At 44.0% G+C, this 27,010-nt stretch overlaps 1 protein-coding gene across 8 annotated transcripts in view; it reads right to left on the minus strand.

The window, feature by feature from the left end:
* rgs19 (regulator of G protein signaling 19) overlaps positions 1 to 27,010 on the minus strand; it is a 36,173-nt gene that overhangs the window by 2,325 nt on the left and 6,838 nt on the right. For 3 of the 8 annotated variants that reach the window (XM_039604493.1, XM_039604491.1, XM_031753065.2), the window contains exons 2-5: positions 23,754 to 23,861; positions 3,695 to 3,867; positions 3,254 to 3,349; positions 2,594 to 2,828 (exon numbers count right to left, since the gene is read on the minus strand). In XM_039604493.1, coding sequence (XP_039460427.1) covers positions 2,594 to 2,828; positions 3,254 to 3,349; positions 3,695 to 3,867; positions 23,754 to 23,768 — 519 coding nt within the window. In that variant the 5' untranslated portion in view covers positions 23,769 to 23,861. Of the gene's footprint in view, positions 1 to 2,593; positions 2,829 to 3,253; positions 3,350 to 3,694; positions 3,868 to 22,982; positions 23,353 to 23,753; positions 23,865 to 25,915; positions 25,935 to 27,010 lie in introns of those variants that run through there. The other 5 variants (XM_039604492.1, XM_031753067.2, XM_031753068.2 and 2 more) reach the window with 5 other exon arrangements.

The following is a 27,010-nucleotide window of genomic DNA, read 5'->3' on the forward strand; positions in this document are numbered from 1 at the left end:
GCATTGAACAGCTGCTGCTAAACCCAACTCAGGCTACTGTCGCCACATGTGTTTAACATGGAAATAACAATAACAACGTTGGATGTCTTGATGCTCAGTCATCCAGGTAAGTAAATCCCAAAAGGCTGATTCTGTTCATCTAGAGGTTTTCAGTGGGAGAAACGTTTTGTCACTCAAGGAACTGACCTCCCAGCCCATTGTTCATTCAGTGCTGCTAGTTTCAGTCATTGTGCAAATGTCCTGTTTATAAGGTTGAAACCTGCAGTCAGCTGAGACTGGAGGAGTCACCTGATGATGATGATGAAACGTTAGGATGTGTGCCTTATACGTTCACTCCGGTCAGCTGAGCAGCTGAAACTTAGAGGAGACCCTGAAGCTCTTCCTCTTCACGTCAGGCGGTCTACTTCAGAGGTGGTTTTTAAAAACTAATTTTTACTCAATCCCAAACTCTGCCTTAATAAGTCTCTGTTCTTCTAGAGACTGTGGGTCCAGAGAGGGATACTTGTTCTTGGAGACCTTTGTCAGGGGAGAATTCTCAAGTCCATCAATGACCTTAAAGCACAGTTTCAGTTGCCACAGAGTCAGTTTTGGAGGTACTTGCAGCTCCAGCAGTTATTGCTCAAAACATTTGGTTCCTCCTCCACACCACCTCCAACTATTGAATATCTTAGCTACATCAAAAAAATCTTTGGGGGAGGTCATGAAGTCTCTAAATATTACTCAATGCTTGACAGACATTGGAATACTGACGAAGTACTCTCAGGGATGACAGAGTGTGGCATGCAGTAAGACCCACGTAGTCAAAGGCTGGCTGTGTGGTTTTTTTGTTTGTTTGTTTGTTTATCTCTTGTTTTATTTGTCCCCCCTCATTTTGGTTTTGTATTCTCTACTGTTCTGCTGCTATGCTGATGCTTTTTTTTATGTGATGTAATCTGTATCTACAGTGGACTGTAGTGTTCTAAAAATACAATAAAATATTAATCACAAAAAAAACCAAACTCATTTTTATTCACTGGCCCTTGACTCAGTGGGTAACTGACACTGTTATTCTATTGTTAGTTATTTATTGTACTTTTTATACTTCTGCTGTACAGCACTTTGGTCAGCCATGTGTTCTAAGCTACATAAAGAAATTATGGTACGATAACTGTAACTTCCATAACTGATTACCAATTTGTTCAATTAAAAGAATCCTAAGTTTCTGACAGCCGCAGTTACAACAATGGACTGCACCAAAATGCTTATGGGTGCATTCCCACCTACATGATACGGGAAGCAAATTTTCTTATTGAAAAATCTGAGTTTCAGCTGCTCCTCGAGTCACTGTGCAGAGCTCCATGTTGGATTTTTACACTGGTTGCTCTTCCTGGCCCCAAACGGGACCTGCGTCTCCTCCCGGTGTTTCTAAGTAGCAAAGTAACTCCAAATAGTTCCACCATGGATGGAGAAAGTCTGTCCTCCTATATTTCATGAAACTCTTAAATACTGTGGTTCATTCTGTCTCCGTGAAGCTGCGAGGAGAGTAATGTGCAGTAAAATGAAAGAATAATGATTTTATGTTTTCATGTATGAACAGAGCTGAAAGGACAAACCTCACAGAATAATGGGATGTTCTCTAAATGATACATGAGGTCATCACAAGGTGAGAAATGCAGACAGCTAGGCGTGAATCTTATCTCCCAAAGTCACACACGGTGTGATTCCTGCAGCACTGATGAAATGAAGCAGCCACAATAACACACACGCAAGTGACTGAATGTTGCCGTGGGTTACACTAGCCTCCACTTTCACAATGAGAAAATCTTAACATCTGGAGAATTCCCAGGAAAGTGGTCAAGTCTGACACCTCGTTGGGTTCTTTCTCAAAGCAGCTAAAAACCTTTTAAACCTGCTTTTGGGAACTTTTCTGTTTTTCTCTCTGATGCTATCTAGATAAATGTTATGGAAATACAGTTTGACTCATTTTGAACTGTCAGAAGCAAAAATGATAACTGAAGACACATTTCTGCTCCCCACAGCTCACATCCACGGGTGTGGCTCGACCGACAGACCAGCTGACTCAGAAGTCACAGAGCAGACGCTCCTCCACAGCCAGAGGTTGGAGAGAAGTCTCCAGAAGCATGGCCTCAGACTTGGTGGTGCTGACAGTCGGTCCAACGTGCTGTAAGTTGTCATTTCAACTGCTGAAATCAATTAAATCTTTTCTTTACCTCCTTAGAGAAAAAAACCCCGAACACTGACAGTGCCAGTGCTGAAAATCCAAGACGTACGGCTGTAGGGTGCACCTGTAAACACCTGGATTTTAGAAGCTAATGTAGGAGAAATACGCACTCTTTCTGCAGTGTTTGGGATGAAATGAAGGATTTTTTCCCCAAAAAGTCTAAAGTTGGTCCCTTCGATGATAACAATGAGAATGCGGAAACAGGAAGTGAATCCTGGTGTCAGAACCTGTATCCAGTGTTTTTGTAACAGAGCGATCACGGCTCTGACTTAGACCTTACATCTTACAGCTCTGTGCAGCTGTTGTATAGTTCGCACACTGGTCCTCCAAACAGTGACCACAGGTGTAACCCCAGCTGAAAAACAGTCCTACCTCTTTTGGTGACAGTATAGAAATGTAGTCTTCATAGATGGAATGAGCTTTCTCCTCAATGGCGCTCTTGTTCATCTCCTGTTTGAGGTCCTCGCAGGCGAGCCAAAACAACATGTTCTCCTCGCTGTACTCTGTCCGCAGGAACTCCCGGAAAACATTTCGACCTGCCGGATTCCTCATCAGCTTGTCGAAGGACTGAGACCACAGCCGGATCTCTTCTAACGATGGTTTGGTGCTGAGGAAGAAGCGGGGAAAGCTTTGTTCATCTTCATCTGCTCATTTGTGTATGTTAGTGGTCTGCTGTTAGCTGATATCAAACTGAACGTATGAATATTTGGATATTTCTGACTTAACTGCAGGTGCGAGGCTAAACACTGAGAGTCTGTAAAGATCCTAGAGCTGTTAATGCAGAATAAACTGATTTAGGCACGGTCAGACCACACGTGTGTTTGAACACTTTTCCTTTGCAGGTAAATAAAACGCACATTCAGGCTCAGCTTACTCCCAAACTGTGTACTACTCCCATCAACATGTTTCACGGCTCGCTGAGCTCAGCTGAGGTCATACTGCCCCCTGGTGGCATTTTTCTGCAGTGCAGAAAAAGTAGTGTTTTTCATGTTTTTGAGGTCGAGCGGAGAACGATCGACCGTGGCTACTCACCAAGCTTCACAGTTTGGTATGGTTTCCATCTTTGTGTCCGGTATCTTCTTCCTCCTCCTCCACCTCTGCCTCTCCTCTTCATTCCTGACAGTGAGACTGACATGATAAAACAGCTTTCAGACAGGAAACACGCACACACACAAACTCGCACAAACAGCACAGTCACACACGATGTCTTTTTCTGACAAAGTTGTATTTTTACTCAGTTGTATATAGTATTTTATTCTATTCCATTCTGTACAGTTGTGTACAGTATCTTATTCTTATCCTATTCCAGAGTTTTTCTAATTTTTGCTTTGTAACTTTGCACTGTCCACTTTCTGGTGTAACAAAACAAATTTCCCACCAGTGGGACTAATAAAGGTTATCTTATCTTATCTTATGTTAAGGGCAGCACTGACCACAGGTATCTTTGCACCAGGTAAGGCAGGTGTGTCTCACCATGAACAGCTGCAGCAGCAGCACCAGCAGAAGCAGCAGGTGTTGGGACGCTGGGAATTTTGGGTAGTGGCCATGCCCCGCCGCCCTCCCGTCCCGGTCAGTGCCGAGGTCTCGCTCCGACCTCCGCCCATGGTGAGCTCCGCCCCTTGCTCGGCCGGAATCGGACCTGTGTACTGTACAGATACATGCTGAGGGTGATACCAGAAAAGACGTTACAGCTAATGTTGAGGCAATTTTTGATCTTTCTAGAGAAAAAAACGTTTTTATTCAATTTATAATATTATTATTATCAAGTAAGAAGTATAATTCATGTGTTACATTCATCTGTGCTTCACAACATGATGCTAGATGTCGACCGTATTGAAACTATAATATCCAGAAGATTCCTGCAGTTTACTTCGTATAAACGAGAACAGGATGTGAAAACTATCCTTCAATAAAAAGGCTGGAGTTTTAAAGAAGAAGGAACATTCAATGACTGCAGCCGCATGAAGACACTTGTAAACACTCGCAAACATATTTCCAAGAGTTTCACTTTCAGGAGGAGAATATTTCACTGAGTCGCCCAACTGTGAATTAAAAAGTCTGTGACACACAATTTACTGCAAATTGAACAAAATCTAAGAGAAAAAAAAGTCATGGCTGTTGTGTTTGTGATAGTTGAAGGAAGGCGTGAGCTGCACTTGGATGCTCAGTAATGTCTTTGGCCTTGTCCTGACACTCAGAGCTCACGCTCAGTCAGTACAAGTTAGCTCCACCCACAGAAGCCATGAATGCGTAAATGCATGTGGCACAATAACACAGTAACTTCAGCATGTACCCTATGCTAAAGGAAGTACTGAAGCTCCTTTTCTTGGTGTTTGGATAACTGGAACACCGCAGACACTTCCTGTCACGTCTCAGTTTGATACCTTCCTAAGCAAATTGGTCTATTGGAACGCACTCAGTTTGGCCTACCTGCACAGGTACTACAGCGACTGAGGGGTGCAACCTAAAACAAGACCACTTGAAAAAACTGGGAGGAGACAGTTAACAGTTTGAGTTTAAAGGTGCTTCAGCTGATGATCTTGGGCTCAGTCATGATGTGACGACTCAGAATCATGACGCTGCTTCCTGCTCAGGGCACAGGAAAAAACTCGAGCTTAAAATCTGCCTTCCCATAATAACCTTTGTTTACAGTAATGACAGCGAGCTTGCACAAGTAATACGCACCTGTAAACAAACAGGGACACATTCTTTTCCATTTGCACCATATTTTCAGCCACCCCTCTTTGGTTTTATTTACTTTCTTTCAATCTTTAAAGTGCTCTTGAGCAACAGTTCTCCAGCTTTCTGAAGCTCTTCTTCTTTGGACTTCGGCTGCTTTTTCACCCATGTTCACTCTTTGTAACTGAACATTTTCACAGGAGTGTTTTTAACCCTTGAACTCTGACCGATGAAGCACTAAAGCATAAAAACATAGCTGGACTGGCCATCGGGCATACCGGGCATTTGCCCGGTGGGCCGCTGGCGATTTTTTGTTTTTATGGGCCGATGGAATTTTTTTTTTTTTTTTTTTTTTTTTTTTAGGAAGGGTATATATAATGAAAGGTGTTGGATTGGCCAATTGGTCATGATCGACTCTGGGCTGGACCAATTACAGCCGAGGAGGTCGGATGCACCCTCCCCCTTGTTTAGCAATCTTATAGACGAACTAAAGAAAATGAAGAACAAAAAAAGGAAAGGAGGTGTTTATGAAAATATCACTAAATCTGTCATTTATTAATTTTAATATTAATTAATGATCATGTCTCACCTCTAGTGTTCTTGGTCTTAATTTAAGGTTTCTACCATGTGTTGTAGATAGTTCAGGAGGTTAACTCGACCAAGCAGTCTTTTTGTTTCCGCTATGTACTGTTTAAAATCCAAAATAGGGAGGATGGTGTAGGTTTAAGTTTATTAGATTGATACATATATACCATCCAATACACACTCAACACAAGGCTCCAGCCTGTCTCTCTCAACCACCCAGGTTAGGAGGGAACTGAGGAGGATTATAGCCAAGAAGGCAGCGGGTCCTGATGGCATCAGCTCGAGGGTCGTCAGGTCCTGCGCGGACCAACTGTGTGGTGTGATGGAGCACCTCTTCAACCTGAGCCGGAGGCTGGGGAGAGTCCCACAGCTCTGGAAAACCTCCTGTGTTGTACCAGTGCCAAAGACTTCACGCCCCAAGGACCTCAACAGCTACAGGCCGGTGGCTCTGACATCCCACCTGATGAAGACACTGGGCGGTTGGTCCTGGCTCAGCTTCGCGCCTTGTGAGCTCATCACTGGACCCACTTCAGTTTGCCTACCAGCCTGGCATTGGAGCGGATGATGCCGTCATTCACCTCCTACATCGTTCCCTCGCTCACCTGGAGACCGCTGGGAGCACTGTGAGAATCATGTTCTTTGATTTCTCCAGTGCCTTCAACACTATTCTCCCCTCGGTTCTGAAGGACAAGCTGGAGAACTCTGGAGTGGACCATCACCTCACTACCTGGATTTTGGACTACCTCACCGACCGCCCACAGTATGTGAGGACTCAGGGCAGTGTGTCGGACAGGGTCGTCTGCAGTACGGGGGCCCCACAGGGAACGGTTCTGGCTCCGTTCCTCTTCACCATCTACACTGCAGACTTCTCCCACAACTCCACCCAGTGCTTCCTGCAGAAGTTCTCTGATGACTCTGCAATAATCAGCCTCATCACTGATGGGGACAAGGAGTACAGAGGACTGACTCAAGACTTTGTGGATTGGTGCCAGCTGAACTATCTCCAGATCAACACTAGTAAAACCAAGGAGCTGGTGGTAGACTTCTGCAGGCACAAACATCCTCCACTGCAACCACTGAACATCCAAGGTATGGACATTGAGGCTGTGGACAGCTACAGGTACCTTGGTGTTCATCTGAACAGCAAACTGGACTGGACTCATAACTCAGACGCCCTCTACAGGAAAGGGCAGAGCAGGCTGTACCTGCTGCGGAGACTCAGGTCGTTTGGAGTGGAGGTCCCACTCCTGAAGACCTTCTATGATTCTGTGGTGGCCTCAGCCATCTTTTATGGTGTGGTCTGCTGGGGCGGCAACATCTCTGCTGGGGACAGGAAGAGACTGAACAGGCTGATCCGCAGGGCCAGCTCTGTTCTAGGATGCCCTCTGGACCCAGTGGAGGTGGTGAGTGACAGGAGAATGGCGGCTAAGCTGTCATCCCTGTTGGACAACATCTCCCACCCCATGCATGAGACTGTGACAGCACTGAGCAGCTCCTTCAGTGGGAGACTGCGGCACCCACGGTGTGGGACGGAGAGATTTCGCAGGTCTTTCCTCCCCACTGCTGTCAGACTCCACAACAAAGACTTCAACTGATCAAACACACACATCCACAAATGTGCAATAACACTAATGTGCAATAATCTTTTCTGGCATCGTTGTATTTTTACTCAGTTGTATATAGCATTTGTATTGTATTTTTATCTTATTGTATATTTTATTCTATTTTATTCTACTGTATATAGTATTTTATTCTATTCTGTACAGTTGTGTACTGTATTTATTCTTATTTTATTCTAATTTTTGCTTCATAACTTTTGCACTGTCCACTTCCTGCTGTGACAAAACAAATTTCCCACGTGTGGGACTAATAAAGGTTATCTTATCTTATCTTATCTTATCTTATCTTATCTTACCAACAAGGCAGTGTACATCAAAGCAGTTGTTTTCATGCAAAGGCTTTATGGTTTTTCCTATAGCGATTGACAGATCACGTGACTTTCGCGCATTGCATTCCGGGAACTTGTGGCAAAACAATCCAAGTACCGCATCAAATGCAAGCATTTGCAGCACCGCAAAACGTTCATTCTCCGGTTCCAATACCTTCTTGGTTTTTCTTTGCCGCACAAAAAAGGAATGTACAAAACGAAGGAGACCAATGCCGGTCCGTACAAAGACAGACTCGACGAAAAGGCAAAGAAAAGATACAAGGAAAAAAATCAAAGGAGTGAAAGGGTCAGACCCTTACCAGCACACAGAGTGGACAAAAGACGTTAGCGTGCTGCCCAACTTTCACCACGCTCAGATTTATAATTATACGGTTCCTGGAGTGAGTGCATACACTCATGAAGTTTTTAGTAACTTCAGGTCATTGCAACAAGCTCAGGTACAGTTTACCGACGGATGGGTACAGGACCTTGAAATGCACTGTGTAGAACGAAAGACCATCGTACAAACAAAGGTAAGTTTACCAGTCTCACAAATCGTCATCATAAATACACATTTGTTAACCGTTTATTAAGATAACCTTTGAGCTCAACAGTAATTAATTAGTAGTGGAAATAATTTCTGGTGCGCATTACAGAAATGTAGCAGTGACAATAATATTGTATGTTGTAATCGCACTGGACAATTAGTGATACAAAACAACTGTTTTATCCTGTGAATAAAAGTATATGTTTTCGTCAATGTACCGTGGTAATAACAGAAGCGAAATGCAATATTGGGTCAGGACAATTCACTATTTATGCACAATAAATAAAGGAGCATAGCGCGACAATTTCTGTTCAGTGCCAGACTTGCTTGTAACCTATATCACCAATTATGTTAAGAAAAATGACGTATTAACTACTACAAAACACTGACCTTTGTGGGAATGCTTGGAGCAGACTAACATGTGAGCTGGAGTGTTCTGAGACGTTATATTTGGTATATCCAGACCATCCGTCGGCTCTTACTTCGGAAACATGGCTTAAAAAATTTCTCTTCAACGACATCCGATAAAAAAAAAAAAAAGATCTCTCGGCCCGTCGGCTTCCCGTGGCTGTCATGCGACCGGCTATTGCAGTTAATAATACAACAGCTTCTTGCCATTTTTTAGGTTTCTGTTTATGCTGTGTAACTGAGTTCAATTGAAAGCCTGCGTGCGCTAGTACCTCTTGCCACAAGTTCCCAGAATCCTTTGCGGTTTTACCCCTGAATGACGTCACATTTTCAATCTCTATCCTGGTGGGCCGGTCTCTAGTCAAAATGCCCAGGCCGATTTTTAGTCCCAGTCCAGCCCTGCATAAAAAGGCTTCTAACTCAAGGATGTACACAGCAGACACCTTACCAAAGACTTGAGACTTTTTGTTATCAGCAGCCGGTTTCTTTAGTCGAATCTCTGAAAAATACCAACGATGACAAAGTCTGAAATAAAACAGTGTTTTTGCACCAAAGGTGACTCCCAAACAGCTGGCAGGTGAAAACTGAAGAAAGAGGAACAAGTCCAGCAATGACCTGACACAGGACACTGAGCGATGATCATCTACTGTTCACTGAAGCCTCATCAGAAATGGTCTGACTGGAAGGGTAGCATCAGGAAGCCATGGGCTGTGTCAGAATTCAGGGGAAGGATGCTTAAAATGCCATATTTGGAGGCAATGACGTCACAGCGACGCGACAAGGACTGTCCGAATTCAAAGAGCACTCAAAATGTGGCGACAAATGCGTCCTACTTTGCCCTGAATTCTAAGGATGGTCCGATGTATCCTTCGTGTCCTACTATATCCCAGGATTCATTGCGGGTCATAGAGGAGATTTGTTTCTGATAACGATGGTGGTTGAAGCAGGAGAGGAAAACACTTTCAAATGTAAGTATATGAAAATCTGGTTGTACAAAAGTTAAATTGTTATAGCGGTCGTTTTGTTAAGCTTTGGGCATCTGCATAGACATGTTTCTTTTCTTTTCTTTAAAATAACCGTAAACCAGCTTGTATCGGGGGTCCCGCGATTTTTCATGTATTGCCGCTTACATACAGCTAATTTTGATTTTTTCGAATTGGTGATATGTTGTGGGGAACAAAGACCAAACGGCTTAATTTATTAAAACGAGGAGAAAACGATCACCTCTTCACTGGGGTGAAGAATTGGGCCGCTACGGCGTGGATGTACAAGAATAAATCAATTTACACATCATATTCATATGAGTGCGGTCCTATTAACCCTCATGCTGTACAGCAGCGGTCCCCAACCTTTTTGCGCCACAGATCGGTTTATGTCAGACACGGAGCCTTTAAGGTATCGCGGATAAATACAACCACATAAAATGATCCGACCAAGACAAAAACTGTGGTATTTTGTAAATATAATAATAAACGTGAATGTACTGTGTAACTGTGTAACTTTATTAGCAGTGTCCTCCTGAAAATGCGCCAACATTGAGAGTAACATCTTCCTCTCTGCCGCTTAATGCTCTCTGGTCGCTATGGTAACGTGTAAATATTTCTTTCAAAATAAGACACACAACTACAACAAGGGAAAGACTCAGGGAAACCGAGTTAACGATAAACCCCCTGAAAACCATAAATTTCACACCGGAGCCTTAACTCTGTGGCCCGGTACCAAACGACTCACGGACCGCTGCTGTACAGAACCTGTGATGTCCAGACGGTGTTCCTCTGGTGTTCTGCTGTGAAAACCTTTGGGCTTAGGGATTAACATAGTTGCCATGGTTTCCTTTCTTCTCTTATTTGTTGTGTGTGATCAGGACAATTCTGGAGAAGATGGACCTGCAGAGGAAAGTCACCCCCTTGCAGGCCAGAAGAAACGGGATAACTTTAAAGAATACAAAGTACGTATGTGTGTTATCAAGAAGATAATTCTTAAGAACACAAGTTAACAATTGTGCAATTACTAAGAGTTGTTGTGGTGTTTTTATTTGCCTGCTGTCATTTTTGATTTCCTCTGCCTTTAGGATTGCGAGTATCCAGGGTCAGGAGAGGGGGTCAGTGGGAAGCCCACTGCTGCTACTTGGCCCTGGTTTGCCCTCATGGATGAGGTGATAGGACAGATGCCTTCCATTAAGCCTCCTGTCCTAATTTCCTCTCTCCCTGAGGACACTCCAGGGCCAAGCGCAGCAGTGGGTGACCAAAACGACAGTGATGACGAAGCGGCTCAGCCACCTACGACAGGGAGAAAGAGGAAAAGAGATGATGAGCTGCCAGACCTCATCAGAGAGGACATGAGGCAGCAAAGAGAGGCTGAGGAGAGGAGAGCAGGGAGAGGACGGACAGACTGTTTTCACTTCCAGAAAGATTAGTTCCCAAATGAGTTATGTATTGAGAAATTTATTTATTTGAATATATTTGTTACATTGTTATATGTGTTGCATTAGTTTAAAGGTTTTATGTTATTAATAAATTGATTCAAACAAACAGTAATTGTCGCTGAACTCAATTTGATTTACAGGCATTTGTAACACGTATGAACATAACGCTAACTTTGAACAATATTACTTGGATATTTATTTGATAACAATACAGTAAATAACAATAACAATTAAACAAGAATATTTCAAATACACAGTATGTAAAGATGGAAAAACAATATTTTCAGTTGTTCACACAGGATTAACCTGAGTGACCTGTTCCTGGATCTTTAACAACTGTAATAGATTACAGGAAGTCTCTGGCAGTGTTGCTGAATCTGCCGGAGCAAGATCAGACGTGGATGGGCTGCTGCAACTGAGACCTGCGGTTTGTCTTTTCTGGTGGGCGAGTGGAGAATCACACAGGGTGGTCTGCAAAGAGAGCTTTAGGATGCTTCCTCCCACTGTCCACTGCATCCTCCAGCCACACGGTTTGCAGGGCTCACTCATGGCTGCCACACCACTAAGATGTTCACAGAAATATGCAAGCAGGAGATGGTGGATGCTATGTTATTAGTATAATACTTGTAACTCTGTAGCAGACAACAGTTTGATAAAGTGCTATGTAAAAAACAAACAAAAGATTAGATTCTATACGTTTCAAAGATATTTAGTTTATATATTTTATATGATACAGTACATGTGTGAGAATGACCGATGTTGTGGCAAAAAATGATCGTCTGCCAAAAACTGATTTCCGGTTTTTGCCCTAAACTGATTGCTCGTATTTAACCTGCTATGAATAACTTGTTGGTCTATAATACGTGAAACATGTCAAATGTTTCCCTCATTAGTGATATCAAGTCACTTTGAGCCACCAGCAACATTCCTGTAACAAGGTAGAAGCTGCAATCAGTTTTTGGCAGTGACTTTTATATATCCTTTATTCATCCAGTTAAAAAAAAAAATCTTATTGGCATTAGAAATGTATTTTTTAAGAGTAATCTGGCCAAGAGAACAGCAGACAGCGCAACAAATATATCAATTGTACCTACATTATAAAGTTATAAAGATACTTGAACAACAGGTAATTGTTGTATATATAAAACCCCTTAGTAAACCATGTTCACCGAAGTCTATTTACCAACATACATAAAGATATTACACATATTACACTCGGAAACATTGGAAATCAGTTTTAGCAGGCGAACACTTTTTTGGCACAACGCCGGCGATATTTCAATTATCCGTGTAATTAGCTAAGTAATTCCTAAATGCGTGTAGATTAAAGGAAATTATTTTACCTGGATATGATTGTCTCTGATGAGCCTAAGGTACAAAACGTGCAGGCGGCGACGATAAGGTTTTTCTAGCTCCTCGAGAATTAAAATTGTCCAAACAACGGAGCGACATTTCTGGGTCCATTTTAAAGTTTTCGCACTGTGGCGCTAGCGACCGGAAAAACACGCAAGTAAGGGCGGAGTTGAAGGCTAGGAGGCTGTCCACAGCCCATCTGTTATGTTGGATACTCATTGTTTGTTCAATAAAGTTTCTATGGAGAAAAAAAGGGGGCTGTCCAAGCCGCTCACTTCCTGACTACCCGTCCATCTAAGGACACTACCTTGTGACGTAGGCAGGTAGTGTCCTTATGAGCATCCTTCCCCTGAATTCGTACACAGCAATAATGAAGGGAAAGACAAGGAAAGGCTGAGGTATGGAAATCGCACAACCACTCAGAAATCAGAGGAACAGGTCTGATGGAGAGATGGATCCACATCATGGTCGGTGTGTGGGAGTTTCACACACCGCATGACAATGATCCAAACACAGTGAAAGCACAGCTGGATAGAAACGCACGGGGGAACAGAGACCTTAGCATGACTGAAGCAGCGTGGGATCATCCTGACCGGGAACAAAACATCCAAAGAAGAGATTTGAATGTCCTTCAAGGAGCCTGGAAAACTGTTCCTGAAGATCCTCACAGAGCTGACAGGAAGTGAACTACACTGGTTGTTCGGCCTTATGAAGCATCCTCCGAGCACTGCTCAGGTTAAATCATTCTGGCTGTTTTGCACAGCGAGTCCTAAATGTGAAATATTTGAGTGCAATGATCGGGAAAGATCGGGGATGTTTCCTACTTCATAAATCTATCATGCAGTAAACAAATCTGTATTCACTGCATGCACAGAAACAGATGCACGACTGGTCGTTCATTATTACTGCGAGTCTGACACCAACATCAAAAAGTTCATCTCATTGACTGAAGGCTGCAGGCAGCTGAAACAACGCTGAACAAGTAAAAATCTAAAATCAGAACCTCAATATGAGAGATGGAAAAAAGACAAAAAAGAAAGAGAGAAAAAAAACAGGAAAGAGTCAAAGTAACATCAAAAAGGAGGAGAGACAAAAACAAAAGAGGAAACAGAAACCAGGGTTTTACAAAATAAAGGGCGTGAATAGAAGAGAGGAAGAGCAAGAGGAAGTGAAAGAGACCCAACATGTGACACACAGTTGTGTGTGTGTGAGTCATGTTTTTATTTTTCACAGTTGAAGAATATCTCTGCTTCAGGGTTTTTCTTGTCCTAAAATAAAAGTTAAACGTGGCTGTGGGTTTTTTCTGTGCCACTGTGGGCTCCCACAGTCATGGGGGGAGGGGGGCTGGAGATGGATGGATGGAAATTCGCATTACTGTGAGATGATCTGGAGGAGAATCACAGCCACAGTAACATTCATGACAGTTTGCTGACATGATGATTTAAATCATTTCTGTGGGTCTGAACAATCGGACGGAAGACTGAAAACAAACTATTTGGGATTTTCTGTGATGTGCTACTCACAGCTCCAACAGCTGGAGTTCCACAGGGTTCAGTGCTAGGACCAATTCTATTTACATTATACATGCTTCCCTTAGGCACCATCATTAGAAGACATAGCATACATTTTCACTGCTATGCAGATGACACGCAGCTCTATCTATCCATGAAGCCAGGTAACACACACCAATTAGTTAAACTGCAGGAATGTCTTAAAGACATAAAGACCTGGATGGCCACTAACTTTCTGCTTCTTAATTCAGATAAAACTGAAGTTATTGTACTCGGCCCTGAAAATCTTAGAAATATGGTATCTAACCAGATTCTTACTCTGGATGGCATTACCTTGGCCTCCAGTAATGCTGTGAGGAACTCCACCCAGTGCTTCCTGCAGGGCGGAGTTGTGGGTAGAGCAGGCTGTACGTGCTGTGGAGACTCAGGTCGTTTGGAGTGGAGGGCCCACTCCTGAAGACCTTCTATGACTCTGTGGTGGCCTCAGCCATCTTTCACAGTGTGGTCTGCTGGGGCGGCAGCATCTCTGCTGCGGACAGGAAGAGACTGAACAGGCTGATCCGCAGGGCCAGCTCTGTTCTGGGATGCCCTCTGGACCCAGTGGAGGTGGTGAGTGACAGGAGAATGGTGGCTAAGCTGTCATCCCTGTTGGACAACATCTCCCACCCCATGCAGGAGACTGTGACAGCACTGAGCAGCTCCTTCAGTGGCTGCGGCACCCACGGTGTGGGACGGAGAGATTTCACAGGTCTTTCCTCCCCACTGCTGTCAGACTCCACAACAAAGACTTCAACTAACCAAACACACATCACCACATGTCCAATAACACTAAGTACAAATACTCGTTTTCTGACATCGTCGTATTTTATTCAGTTGTATATAGCATTTGTATTTTATTCTATTCTATTCTATTGTGTACAGTATCTTATTCTTATCCTAGTTGTTCTAATTTTTGCTTTGCAACTTTGCACTGTCCACTTTCTGCTGTGACACAACAAATTCCCCACGTGTGGGACTAATAAAGGTTATCTTATCTAAAATTAGAAACATCCTGTCTCAGAGTGACACTGAAAAACTAGTTCATGCATTTATTACTTCTAGGCTGGACTACTGTAATTCATTATTATCATATAGTTAGGGCTGGACCAGCTGGTTCACCAGCAATTAACCTGAAGCCAGATTGAGTTTACTCAAACCAACCAACACAAATGGTGCAATAACTCTTTAAAATTCAGAAACTAAAAGTAGAAACAAGCAGGTTCACTCTGAGCAGAACACTGAGGCTCACCACCCTCCACTAAACATCAGCTGTTTGGATTAACAGGGTGGGGCTGTGGTCCTGGACTGGAACTGGCTCTGAAACCTGAAGAATGACAGAACTATGCAGATTCTTCAAACCACCTGATGGACTAATGCTGACGTTTAAGTCAGTTTCTTTCACCTTACAGATATTATCTGTGCAGATCAGCTCCTGGGAGAGTGTGTGGGAGGTTCAGTGTAATGTCAATATCAGTGGACGTCCGTTCAGACCCTCACCCTCACTGTCCAATGACGAATTGACCTCACAGGGACCCAACGTGTTACAGAAAGTATAAAACCTGCTTTAGTTTATCAATGATTTGCCTGAAGACACACATTTGTATGAAAGGAAAAAAAAACTGAGAAACAACTGTAAACATGAACACATACACACACACAGAGACACACACTGGTGTTTAATTCCAGGTCAAAGCCACCATCATCACTCTTTGTCTTTGCATCAGTTACGTTTGCTCATATCAGTCTCCAGCTGTTCGCTCTGCTGGTGAGCCGTGTGCTGGATGCCAGCGCTGCAGAGCGTGTGAGCATGCAGCAAATACGTGAACGAGGCTGTGACGTCACAAAAACAGCCAAAATTCAGCTGAGACCTGAGAAAGGTTTGAATCTTCCGTCTGTGGAGCTTTAGACTGACCGCTGCAGCAGGCGTGAAACTGAGCAGCTTCTCAGTTATTAAATCTAAAACTGAAGGCGGACGCCCAGGAAGCCTGCTGCAGGAACGACTGCAGGGAGGAAACGCTGCATGTGGTCCTTCAGACAGTCACTGACTTTGTCCGATCACCGTCCACTCTGTCTGTGATTGTCTGTCATTCCTACAGTGTTACTGTAGTTAAAGATGGACGTCTGCTTTACAGTCACAGCTGGATGCTGTCATGTAAAATCCACCCTGCTGGTGTACACAGACTCAGCCACACTGCAAACAATGTGTCTGTGTGTGTCAGAGACATCTTTAAGTCGTCCAGCTAAATCAGATTAACGCCCTGACCCAATGATCCCATTAAACAGACAGAAAAAGAGGAAGTGAGACGTGTACTCGAAACATGGTGCCATCGTACTCGCTACGAACTGTTATGTCACCACAGGTTTGTATTGTTTATATCAGCACTGAGGGCCAAGTACCCACTACAGCATGCTACTGTAGGTCATAGCATCTAGCAAGCAATTTATTTATATAGCACGTTCAGACAACTCCCAGCTGAAAACAAAGTGCTGTACACTTAAAATGACAAACAAAAACCAATAAATTACATTTAAGAAATTTAAATTAAATTAATCAGCACATTACATTAAGGTGGAGGTGGGGCAAGACTGTTTAAGCATTTAAAATCAAACTCTAAGATATACAGGCGGCCAACGCAGTGAAGCCAGCATGGGAGTTACATGCTCTCTTTTACAAGTTCTGGTTAAAAGTCGTGCAGCAGCATTTTGAACCAGCTGCAGACGCGAGAAAAGAAACCAACTAACTCCAAACTACATCACTTTAATGCAACCGAGATGAAGTAAACGCATGGATAAATAGTCTTACCTTTGCTGAGCGCCTTGAATGATAAAAACTGGACTTGACAGTAGCCCTAATTTGATTGTCCAATTTAAAATCACTGTCCATCTTAAAACACAAAGCCAGGAGTCCCAAATCAATAACGGAGGGATCACAAAGTCCGCTAGGACCAAACTCAGTCACCTCAGTTTTGCATGAATTACATCTTAAAAACTTTAGAGTAATCTAAGATTTAATGTCTCCTAGACATGCAGGAAGTGGTTTAATAGAGAAGGCATCTCTCAGCTTCAGAGGCAGATAAATCTGGAGTCGTCAGCATAACAGTGGAAGGATATTCCATGCCTTCTGAGGATAGTTCCCAGGGGCTGTAAATATAATGAAAAAAGCAGAGGCCCTAGAACTGAGCTCTGCTGGACCCAAACTGAAGAGCAGTGGAGAAGGACTTATTCCCTAAAAAGTTAACACTAAAAGTTCTGTCAGACAGATAAGACCTAAACCAATTCAAAGCAGTACCACGAATGCCTGCAAGATGGTGCAAGCGACACAGTAAAATGTTGTGGTCTACAGTGTCAAAGGCAGCTGGTAGGTCAAGGAGGACACGAACAACATGATTGCCAAAGTCACAGGTGAGCAAGATATCACTGAAGACCTTTAAGAGTGCTGACTCAGTGCTATGGAGGGTTTTAGAACCTGATTGGAAGACCTCCAGTATACCATTCTCAATCAACTGGGAATTTGTGATCCAGGACTTTAGACAGAAACCGTTCTGTCTTGGAGCTGGGTCTGCAGTTAGCCAATACAGTGTGGTCCAGGGTGTGTTTCTGAAGCAGGGCTTGTACTACTGCATGATTAAAATAAGCAGGGACTACACCAGATACTAAACTGCTGTTTATAATAGTAAGAACAGCCTGCCCTATGCTTGGCAAAACGTCCTTAAAAAACCGTGGAGGGAGAGGATCATCTATTCATCATCATCATCATCATCATCATTATCATCCTCCCATTCAGGGATGAAGAGGCCACCAGGAAAGAAATGTTGATTATATACCTCTCTGCATTTAATTAGTAGTTATTACTCATGTCTGGCTCTCTGTCACAGCATGGCAGATGGCCCCGCCCCTCCCTGAGCCTGGCTCTGCCGGAGGTTTCTTCCTGTTAAAGGAGAGTTTTTCCTTCCCACTGTCGCCAAAGTGCTGCTCATAGGGGGTCATATGATTGTTGGGTTTTTCTCTGTATTATTACGTTGGGTCACCCGCAGAGCGCAGAGAGTCTAACTCTCACACCACTAAGGTGTGTGTCTGTCAAAGCACAAGCACGCTTTAGGGAAGGGTCAGGGTGACCTGGGATTTCAATTTGTTTTATACCTTTACTGTGTGCACAGTTTGTCTCTGCACAGCTGGGCACACACACACACACACACACACACACACACACACACACACACACACACACACACACACACACACACACACACACACACACACACACATGCACACACACACACACACACACACACACACACACACACACACACACACACACACACACACACACACACACACACACACACACACACACACACACACACACACACACACACACACACACACACACACATGCACACACACACACACGCACACACACACACGCACACACACACACACACACACGCACAGCACACACACACACACACACACACACACAGCACACACACACGCACAGAAACACAGAGCTGTGTTTAAGTAATTAAGTGCTCATTTCAAATATTAATCTGAGAGATTAGCGCTTCATAATTTCACGATCTGATCAGCAGCATCACTCTGCGTGTGTGTGTGTGTGTGTGTGTGTGCGTTAGGGAGAGGTCCTAATGACAAAAACAGATTACTGCTGTTCTGTTTTCAAACTGTTTTTGAAACAGCAGACATGTGGACAAAGGACAGACTTGGAGCTATAAGGACATAAATACATGAAGTCTGATAAAAGACATGAAGACATGGAGTGTGATAATGGAACAATGAAAGACATAAATGCAGAAAAAAGAAATAAATGTTTGAGTCATGGTGACTGCAGAGAAAAATGTGAACATTTCTGTTTCATCATGAGACCAGGCCGACAGCACCGGTGGACTTGAGCCTGGGGCAGAAAGGAAAGGAGCTGTACTGACATGTTGGACACACAGGCTTAGTTTCCTTTTCCAGCGCTCACACTCGAACACAGTCAGCGGTGTCTAAATCAACCGAACTGTTCTGAGGTGACACATTTGAGGTTTTTCAGCTCCAACAAACTGCATCAGACTCAAGATTCAGCCCCTCTCCTTATTAGGAGAAGCCTTTTGAAACATACACACGTTTATGCTCGTGCACGTGCATTCAGAGCACGCACAAAAACAGTGCAACCAAACAGGCTGCCACACGCCCATTTTAAGACTACAAGGATGTTAGCATCGACTGAAAGGGCTTCAGGCCAAGAAACAAACAGACAGAATTCTATAAAACAGAGTCTAAGAAAAACGCACTTTCTGCAGCAGCTACAGAAAGAACTAAAGACAGTCTGTATGCATGTTTTTACCTGGACACCCTGGGATCCCCTCCCAGCTGAACTTGAAACACACAGGAGACTTCAGCACACTCTCTTTGTGGGAGCAGCAGCCCTAATCTTTTCAATTCAATTTTGGTTTTATAGCAGCAAATCACAACGACAGTCACCTCAAGGTGCTTTATAGAGCCAATGAAGAAAAGCCAATATTTAGGACATCCTGATAACAATGAATGACAGTAGTCAAGTTTACAAGTAATAAATACATGCACGAGTATTTTTTTAGTAATTTTAGAGATGTTGCGCAAATGGAAGAAAGCAGTCTTACATATTTGTTTAATATGTGCATTGAAGGACATGTCCTGGTCAAAAATGACTCCAAGGTTCCTCACAGTGTTACTGGAGGCCAAGGTAATGCCATCCAGAGTAAGAATCTGCTTAGATACCATATTTCTAAGATTTTCAGGGCCGAGTACAATAACCTCAGTTTGATCTGAATTAAGAAGCAGAAAGTTAGCGGCCATCCAGGTCTTTATGTCTTTAAGACATTCCTGCAGTTTAACTCATTGGTGTGTGTTATCTGGCTTCATGGGTAGGGGTGGCTGTAGCTCAGGTGGTAGACAGAACGAGTCTTCGCTCACAACCCCGTGAAACTATCTCCACCACCAAACACATACTGTGCACCTTTTTTTCCACTGCGTCTTCCTGCAATACACTGATCTTTTTCAGGCGTCACGAACTGATAGACATCGGCCTCAGCCTGCACCCGGACTCTTCTTCGGATTAGTACGCCAGTATCCCTGAGATTGCAGGATCATCGGGCCCCCTGTAGGTTATTGTTGGGAACAGCAACAGTGCAGGGAGAGGCGGAGTTTGAAGTGGGGATGCGGCTCTTGCGTCTAGGTGTGAAAACATTAACGCAATCTTCCTCAGCAACGCCAGACCCCTCACAAACAAAACAAAGGAGCTACAATCAGAGATTTACTACAACTGCTTTGCCCGGAGTGCTGTCGACTCATTGTAGCTGCATGCTGGATGCATCCAAACATCCCTGATTCCTCAGTGGAGTTACCGGGCCAGACGTTACACCACCAGGACCACAACAAAGACTCTGGTAAGGGAAGGGGTGGTGGGCTCTGTGCTCATGTGCTTCAGGACAACAACAGTAGACTCACAGACAGTCACTGCGCACTTAGAATCCATTCAGTCCATTCAGTGCAGGTGAACGGGTTAATGGTAGCCACAGTTACCATTGTTTACAACACTAGCTCAAGTCTCAGCCACCTCCAACTTCCATCAGCAGACAGCAGAGAGAGCACCCAGAGCTCGTCCATGTTGTTGCTAAGGCATGTTTAAAATCGTTACCCTGCAAATTTCACCAGCATGTTAACTGTCCTAGCAGAGGGGACAGGACACTGTACCATGTGTACAGGAATAGAGCCACACTCCTCCCCACATGGGACAATCTGACCCCCTCTCTCTGCTCCTTATCTCTGCCTACACCCCCTCTCAGGAAACAAACTCCTCTGAGCACCGGGGTCATTAAAACAAGGCCAGATGTTGTTCTCTTGATCTGACAGACTGATCCATCTTCGAACCGCGGGACCTGGAAACCTTCACTCAGTCTGTCCTTTTCTACATTAAGTGCTGTGTAGAGAATGTGACAGTGACCAAACCATCCAGGTTTTTCCTAACCCATGACGAGTGAAGTCCAGGCTCTGATCACAACTCGTAACTCAGCCGAAGGCTGAGAGACGGTTCTTTATACAGGACTGTCAGAGCCAACCTGGGGAGGAGGTACAGGAGGAAGACAGAGGGCTTGCTCACCGACAGCAACCCCCATCAGGTGCGGAGAGGTGTCCAAGCCCTCATCAACTACAAAGGCCAGAGTGCCCCAATGCCCGACAGAAGCCTCAAACTCACAGAGGAGCTCAACGTCTTTTTTGCTCTGTTTGAGGCCACCCTGCTGATCTCACCCGGACTCACAACACCACCACCTGAAGGCCAAGCAGTGGCTGCACTTAGAATAAGAATAACCTGGAGCAGGGGCTGCTGCTGGCCTTCAGGCTCTCCTCCTGCTGATGTTTGTTACTCAGGGGGACAGACAGGCTGCACAGAGGGTCATTAACACCTCCAGACTCACTAACAGCTTCTTCCACGGGCCACTCGGACTGTTAACACTAGTTTCCTGTTTACTCCTGATGTCTTTACTATTTCTGTGATTTTTACTGCTACACAGTTGGTGTGGAGTAGCCACAATATTGTTGTACATGTACAATGACAATAAAGGGCCATTCATTTCTATTGTAGTGACGGATTTTAACATGGATTTATTATTACTCACATATATATATTAGAGATTTAAAAAAATCATATACAGAACTAAATGGGAGCCCAACAAAAACAGCAGCTTCAGTGCTCTTCCTCAGGGTCCTCAGACAGGTACCACTAATGGTATTAAGGTGGTATTAACAGTCCAAAGACCACATTCAGGCTCAGGATCAGCTGTAGCTCGACTTCCTGACAATAAAATGAACAGAGTCAAGATGACAAGAAAGAAAGCCCACAGAGCAAACACACTCTGAGGGAAGATCTGCCTGTATTACCCCCACTCAGAATATAAAATCAACCTGATGAGAATCATTTAAGGTGGAATTCTCCACAGCCCTGCACAGGTGGGAAAAATGAAGTATAAATACCTCAATACTATACTTAAGTAGAACTTTCAGGAGCTGTACTTTATTTGAGTAGTTATTTTGTTTAACCGATATGAGCTTAAACTGTAAGACATGAAAGGCAATCCTACTCGTGTAGGAATCACCAGGTTACGTCGCATAAAAAGAGATGAAAGAGGCAAAACTGTAGTCAGGGGTTAATGTGGTTGGTGTTTGTTTTGGACCTAACCCTCACCGAGGGTAGATGTCAGCATCAAGCTGAGAAGCAAGGAGTGGGAGGAGCATAAAGTAACGTTTTTCAAGTCAATGACAGCGTTTCTGTAAGCGCAGCAAACGTCAGTAGACACAGACTGTATGTGTGCAGTTTGCGAGACGGGCAAAGACAAAGACAGGACAATGTTTTACACGTGCAGGTAAATCAAACCGAGTTCACGCTGCCGTGTACAGACACACACAGGCCCTTACTGCCTTTGCTTACATTTGGAAAACGACGATTAAGCATTTCTTAGTTATGTGTTAAACATTTCCCTGTTTATGACCTACTCCACAATTTTACATCTGTATTCTAACAGAACATGCTTTATAATAAAAATGATATAATTTACTGCTCTTTACAGTTGGGGCAGATTTATATTGAGCATAGTTCAGGTTATTGTTGGCCCGCCCCCGGCTCCAACATGTAGGTAGCTGCTCATGTTCTGACTGCATTTATTACAATGAAAATTCATCTCAAGTAAAGTTTATACTCTCATTTTTATACCACAAGGTTGAGGTATGTGTGCGCAGCTGGCAGACGTCCTCCAGGGAGCTACTCTTTCATTTCTTACTCTGAGTCCGTATCAGAGCCGGTACTTCTTCAAAGAGTTGATTTAGTAATTCAACATTTACTGGAGTATTTTTAAAACTACTATCTGTACTTCTTATTTAAATACAGAATGTCTGCCGCCTCTGCAGCTTTCAAATATTCAACTTGAAAATCTGTTGGGCCCTTTCATTGTTGTTTATGAGCCAAAACACAAAAATCAGCATTTCCAGACTGTTCAGCTTTTCAGGAACTGAGAAATACAGTTGACCATGACGCATGCTCCACTAAAGACTTTTGCCTTTCCTCGAACACCCAGAGATCAGAAATCATTTTCAAATCTTAGTTATGAACCTTCAGTTCGGTCGATAATCAACAGTATCGACAGCATGGCGTGACTCACGCCGTACCTGCATCCATCATGTTTAAGGTGACAGGAGTGCCCATGGCAGCACGCTAAAGCTCCAGCACACAGAAAGCATTCAGCCACACAGCTCACCAGAGACGGGACGATTCAGCGGCGAACAATCGACAAACCAGTCCTTCTTTCTCCTTCCTTTCAGCCGCTCGCTAACAGCCACGACGCCTCCATCAATCAGCACGCCTTCACTCCCGTAAAGGAGGAAGAGACGAAGGGTGGGGGGCAGGAAGCAGAATCAGAGGTATTGTGACACACAGGGGTTCTTGGTTTCTCTCTGAAACTTGATGAATCAGACCTGGCGTCCACACACACACACACAGCTAACCCTGCCACGAGGACTGCACGGACCTCTTCACACCACCGAGGCACGAAAAGGAGGAAAAAGCTGCTAAAAGCAGTGTTTACATTCTTGAACTTGTTCATCTCTGGAATCAGTCCCGTCTCGACTTGTCAAAGTTTCTCTCTTTCACAGGAAAACCAACCTGACCACATCCCTGAGGCTAAATCCTCACAGCTCATCACAACATCAGCCCAGCTGTCACAGCCCAGCTGCTCGCTCGGCCCGTGTCCTTGTTCTTCTCAACACATTACAGACAAAACCCTTTATGCGCTTCTGGTCCGAGATGAGCGTCACATTACATCCAGTTTCAGCTCTCGTGCATGTTACAACATGACAGCACCTTCCCTGGTCTGCTGCTGCAAAGTCCATAAAGAAATGATTGTGTGGTGCGCGAGTACAACTCTCACAGTCCTGATGGTGATGTGACCTCATTACTGCTAGAGGAGGACGTGTTTGTGTGGCACACGGACAGATGGACACAGAGAGGACAAACAGTCAGAGGGCTTTACCAGAACATCCGTCATGTCGAGAGAGCGGCCGGTCGGTTAGAGCGCGCGTCGTCAGCGATGTTACCAGGCCGGGCACACGCATGTCATCCACTCTTCAGCCTCGGACCTCTGCTTTACACACACACACGCACACCCACACACATGCACACACACGCACACACACAGCAAAATGCACAAACGCACATACAATCCAAACACATGGAGATGTTCACAAATGCAGCATCAAACAGCACCAACAAATCCACCAAGAGGCAGATTTATTCACAAGGTGTCCACACACACACACAGACACACACACACAGACACAGACACACACAGACACACACACACACACAAACGGAGGAGAGAAAAAAGGCCACAGTGAGTGTGTGCGTGTGCAAAAGTGTGAAAACAGCAAGGACACTTTGAAAGATTCTTAATGAACTTTATATTTAAACGATTCTGACATGTTGGTGGAAGAAATCACTCTATAAGTGAAGGCTTTTGCCCCTTTTTTCAGAATAACCTCAGCTTTGAATATCTGTCAGTCATTTTACATTACTGTATTGTTGTGACAATGCAACAACAGTTGAAAGTGGACAAAAATAAAAAACAGACTCTTTTTTTTCAGATTTATAGTTAAGTGGAAACTGATATTCAACAGGAACAAAATGTAACACATCAACTCTAAACATCAACTATACTAAATATGTACAATAAAGTTTTTGAGCCTAGGGCCACTCAGTTTTTTAAATCTCCAGGACTTTTTATGGGCGTTGCCACTTCTCCACAGCCATGCATCATTAATTCTTACATGTGATTGGACCGTCGGTTGCTCGTGCTTTCTAATGATGTACCATAAAGTTTCGAAAAGCTCGTCTTCTCGTCTTTCACCAAGCGTTCGCATTTTCTCTCTAGCATAAACGATCATGGAGTTGCCGTCATTTAAAGAGCGCTTGTAAAATGGGCCTGTCGGCGGGCCCATCGTCAATAAAGGGTTAAACCTCAAACATCGATCAGCAGAGATGAACGAGCTCCTGATGCATTAAATCGGTTGTAAAGATTTGGAGGACGTGAGTGTGGCGAGCTTAAACCATGTGACCAAGAAAGCAGCAGAGGAAACAATGACACCTGTACTAAACAGTCAGATTTGAATCCAGTTCATCAGATTCCAGTTAATGAACTATTCAGGCAAACACACAGTAAAGTTTTCGTGCACCGTGATTTCATGCAAAGTCTCCGTAAAGACGAGAACTCCACCCACTATCAGAGGTGGAGCTGAGGATGTTTCCACTGTCACACATGGACCGAAAAACAGAGTAACTGAACTTTCTGGTTCTGAAAATACTTTTTCTCCAACTCTGGAAGGAAGAAGTTCTGTTGAAGGTTAGAATCAGCGGTCAGCCGTCATGCCACCACTCTTTATCACTTTCAATAGGAAAAGCTGACAATGGGGGAGGTTAGGGGTAAGGCTGGGGGAGATAAAGGCTGTAAACAGACCCTCACTGCTGTAAGCTTTTCTATATTCACACCCTGACACACCAGCGGACAGGAAACCTCTGGGTTCAGGGGTTTCTCCAGGGACAACATCCAGGACGAAGGAGCAGGGATCGAACCACTGACCTCACATTAAGGAGACACCACGATGAGTCACAGGCTGACTCCATGTGTATTTTATCACTTGTTTTTTCTTTAGCAGTTTCCTCGCTTCTACGCAACACGTTGGGTAACACAGAGTCACTTTGATCGTCATCTTGGGTAATGTCGGGTTATCACAAGTTCCTCCGTCAGTCGCACATCTGCTTCATGTACTGTCCACTCTGTCTCCACCATCATCATCATAAAGTCACCTGCTGCACAATCCCCTTCGTATTGTCTCTGTCCTTTCTGTATTGTACAGTTAGTATTGTATAGATAGTAATAGTACCTTGTTATCTCCTAATTTAAGTTACTATTTATTTGTAATTCCTAGATTTATATGTCTTGGAGATTTATCTTTTATATTCTTATAAATATAAAAGAGGGGGGGAGGTGGGGGGGCTTGGGGTGAAACGGCATTTCGGTACACTGCATACTGTGCATACTGTTGTATTGACAATAAAGTTCTTGAATCTTGAATCACACACACACACACACACACACACACACACTGCTGTGGTTCTCTGAGTGAATATGACCTTTACTTTAACAGGCGGATGAAGCAGCATCGTCTGATAAAAGTCGACAGACGTACGCATCGGTGAAGCAAAGATGGCCGGAGTGCTAGAAACACAAGACAAAAGGAGAAACAGACAGAAGGGAAGAAGATGAGCAGTCTGAAAAGGGGAAGTAAGCAACAGACATAATGAAGAAAGACACAGGAAGAGGAAGTGTGTACCAACTGGCAACAGGAAGACAGAAAAAGCCGTCCTGCTCCTCGTCCTCCGGCGGCTATCTGAGAGGTGGCTTTATTTAAAGTTCACAGCAGACTTCAAACAAACCAGCACAGCTTTCTTTCCATAGGCTTTCAAAAACTTTCACATTAAGACACATTATTGCAATGACCCACAACCCTCACCTCCAACATGCTTTTAGGCTGAATATGTAAAACCAAGAGTGATATGAAGGGAGGGCTGGGTGCTCAGACAGAAGGGAAACAGGGTCGATACGAAGCACCCACAGGTGATCAGTAATGATTACGGACAGGTGTTTGTTCCACTCTGAGGGACTTGGATGTAAAAACTGCTGCTCGAAATACGATTCCTTAAATGCAGAAACACGTTATTTCTGCTTTTCAGTGTCTCTTCCTCCTGAAACCAGAGCCAGCACCCTATATGGTCATAACGACAACATTCCCATAAATCCCCATACTGCAGTTTATCCTGATGTAAGCTATACGAGTCCTTGACACACCGAGGAAAGGAAGGAAGCACGAAGGAACACTTTGTGTCCGTTTGTCCCAAATGCGGTTCTAAATTTAAGGAACACGGTTCAATCCTCTCACATGAGCAAGGCAGCAACACTGCTTGGCCTCATGTTTGAATTCCAGGTTAGCAACACATGATCAAGGTTAACCTGTGAAATTCAACAAACCTCATAGTCTTTATGAGAGCTACTGCAATATTTCTAACAGACATGGAGATAAGTCTGAGAGAAAAAGCTAAAGACTTTTTCCATATGTGCAGGAATGACACAGAGTCCCTGTTAGGAGACTCACGGATGCGGTGCTGGACCAGGTTCTGTGGGCCAGATGTGGCCCGTGTCAGGCAGACCTGAATTACGCCACGAGGACCTTGCAG

Source organism: Oreochromis aureus, linkage group 20 (genome assembly GCF_013358895.1).
Source record: "Oreochromis aureus strain Israel breed Guangdong linkage group 20, ZZ_aureus, whole genome shotgun sequence".
Taxonomy (NCBI): Eukaryota; Metazoa; Chordata; class Actinopteri; order Cichliformes; family Cichlidae; genus Oreochromis; species Oreochromis aureus.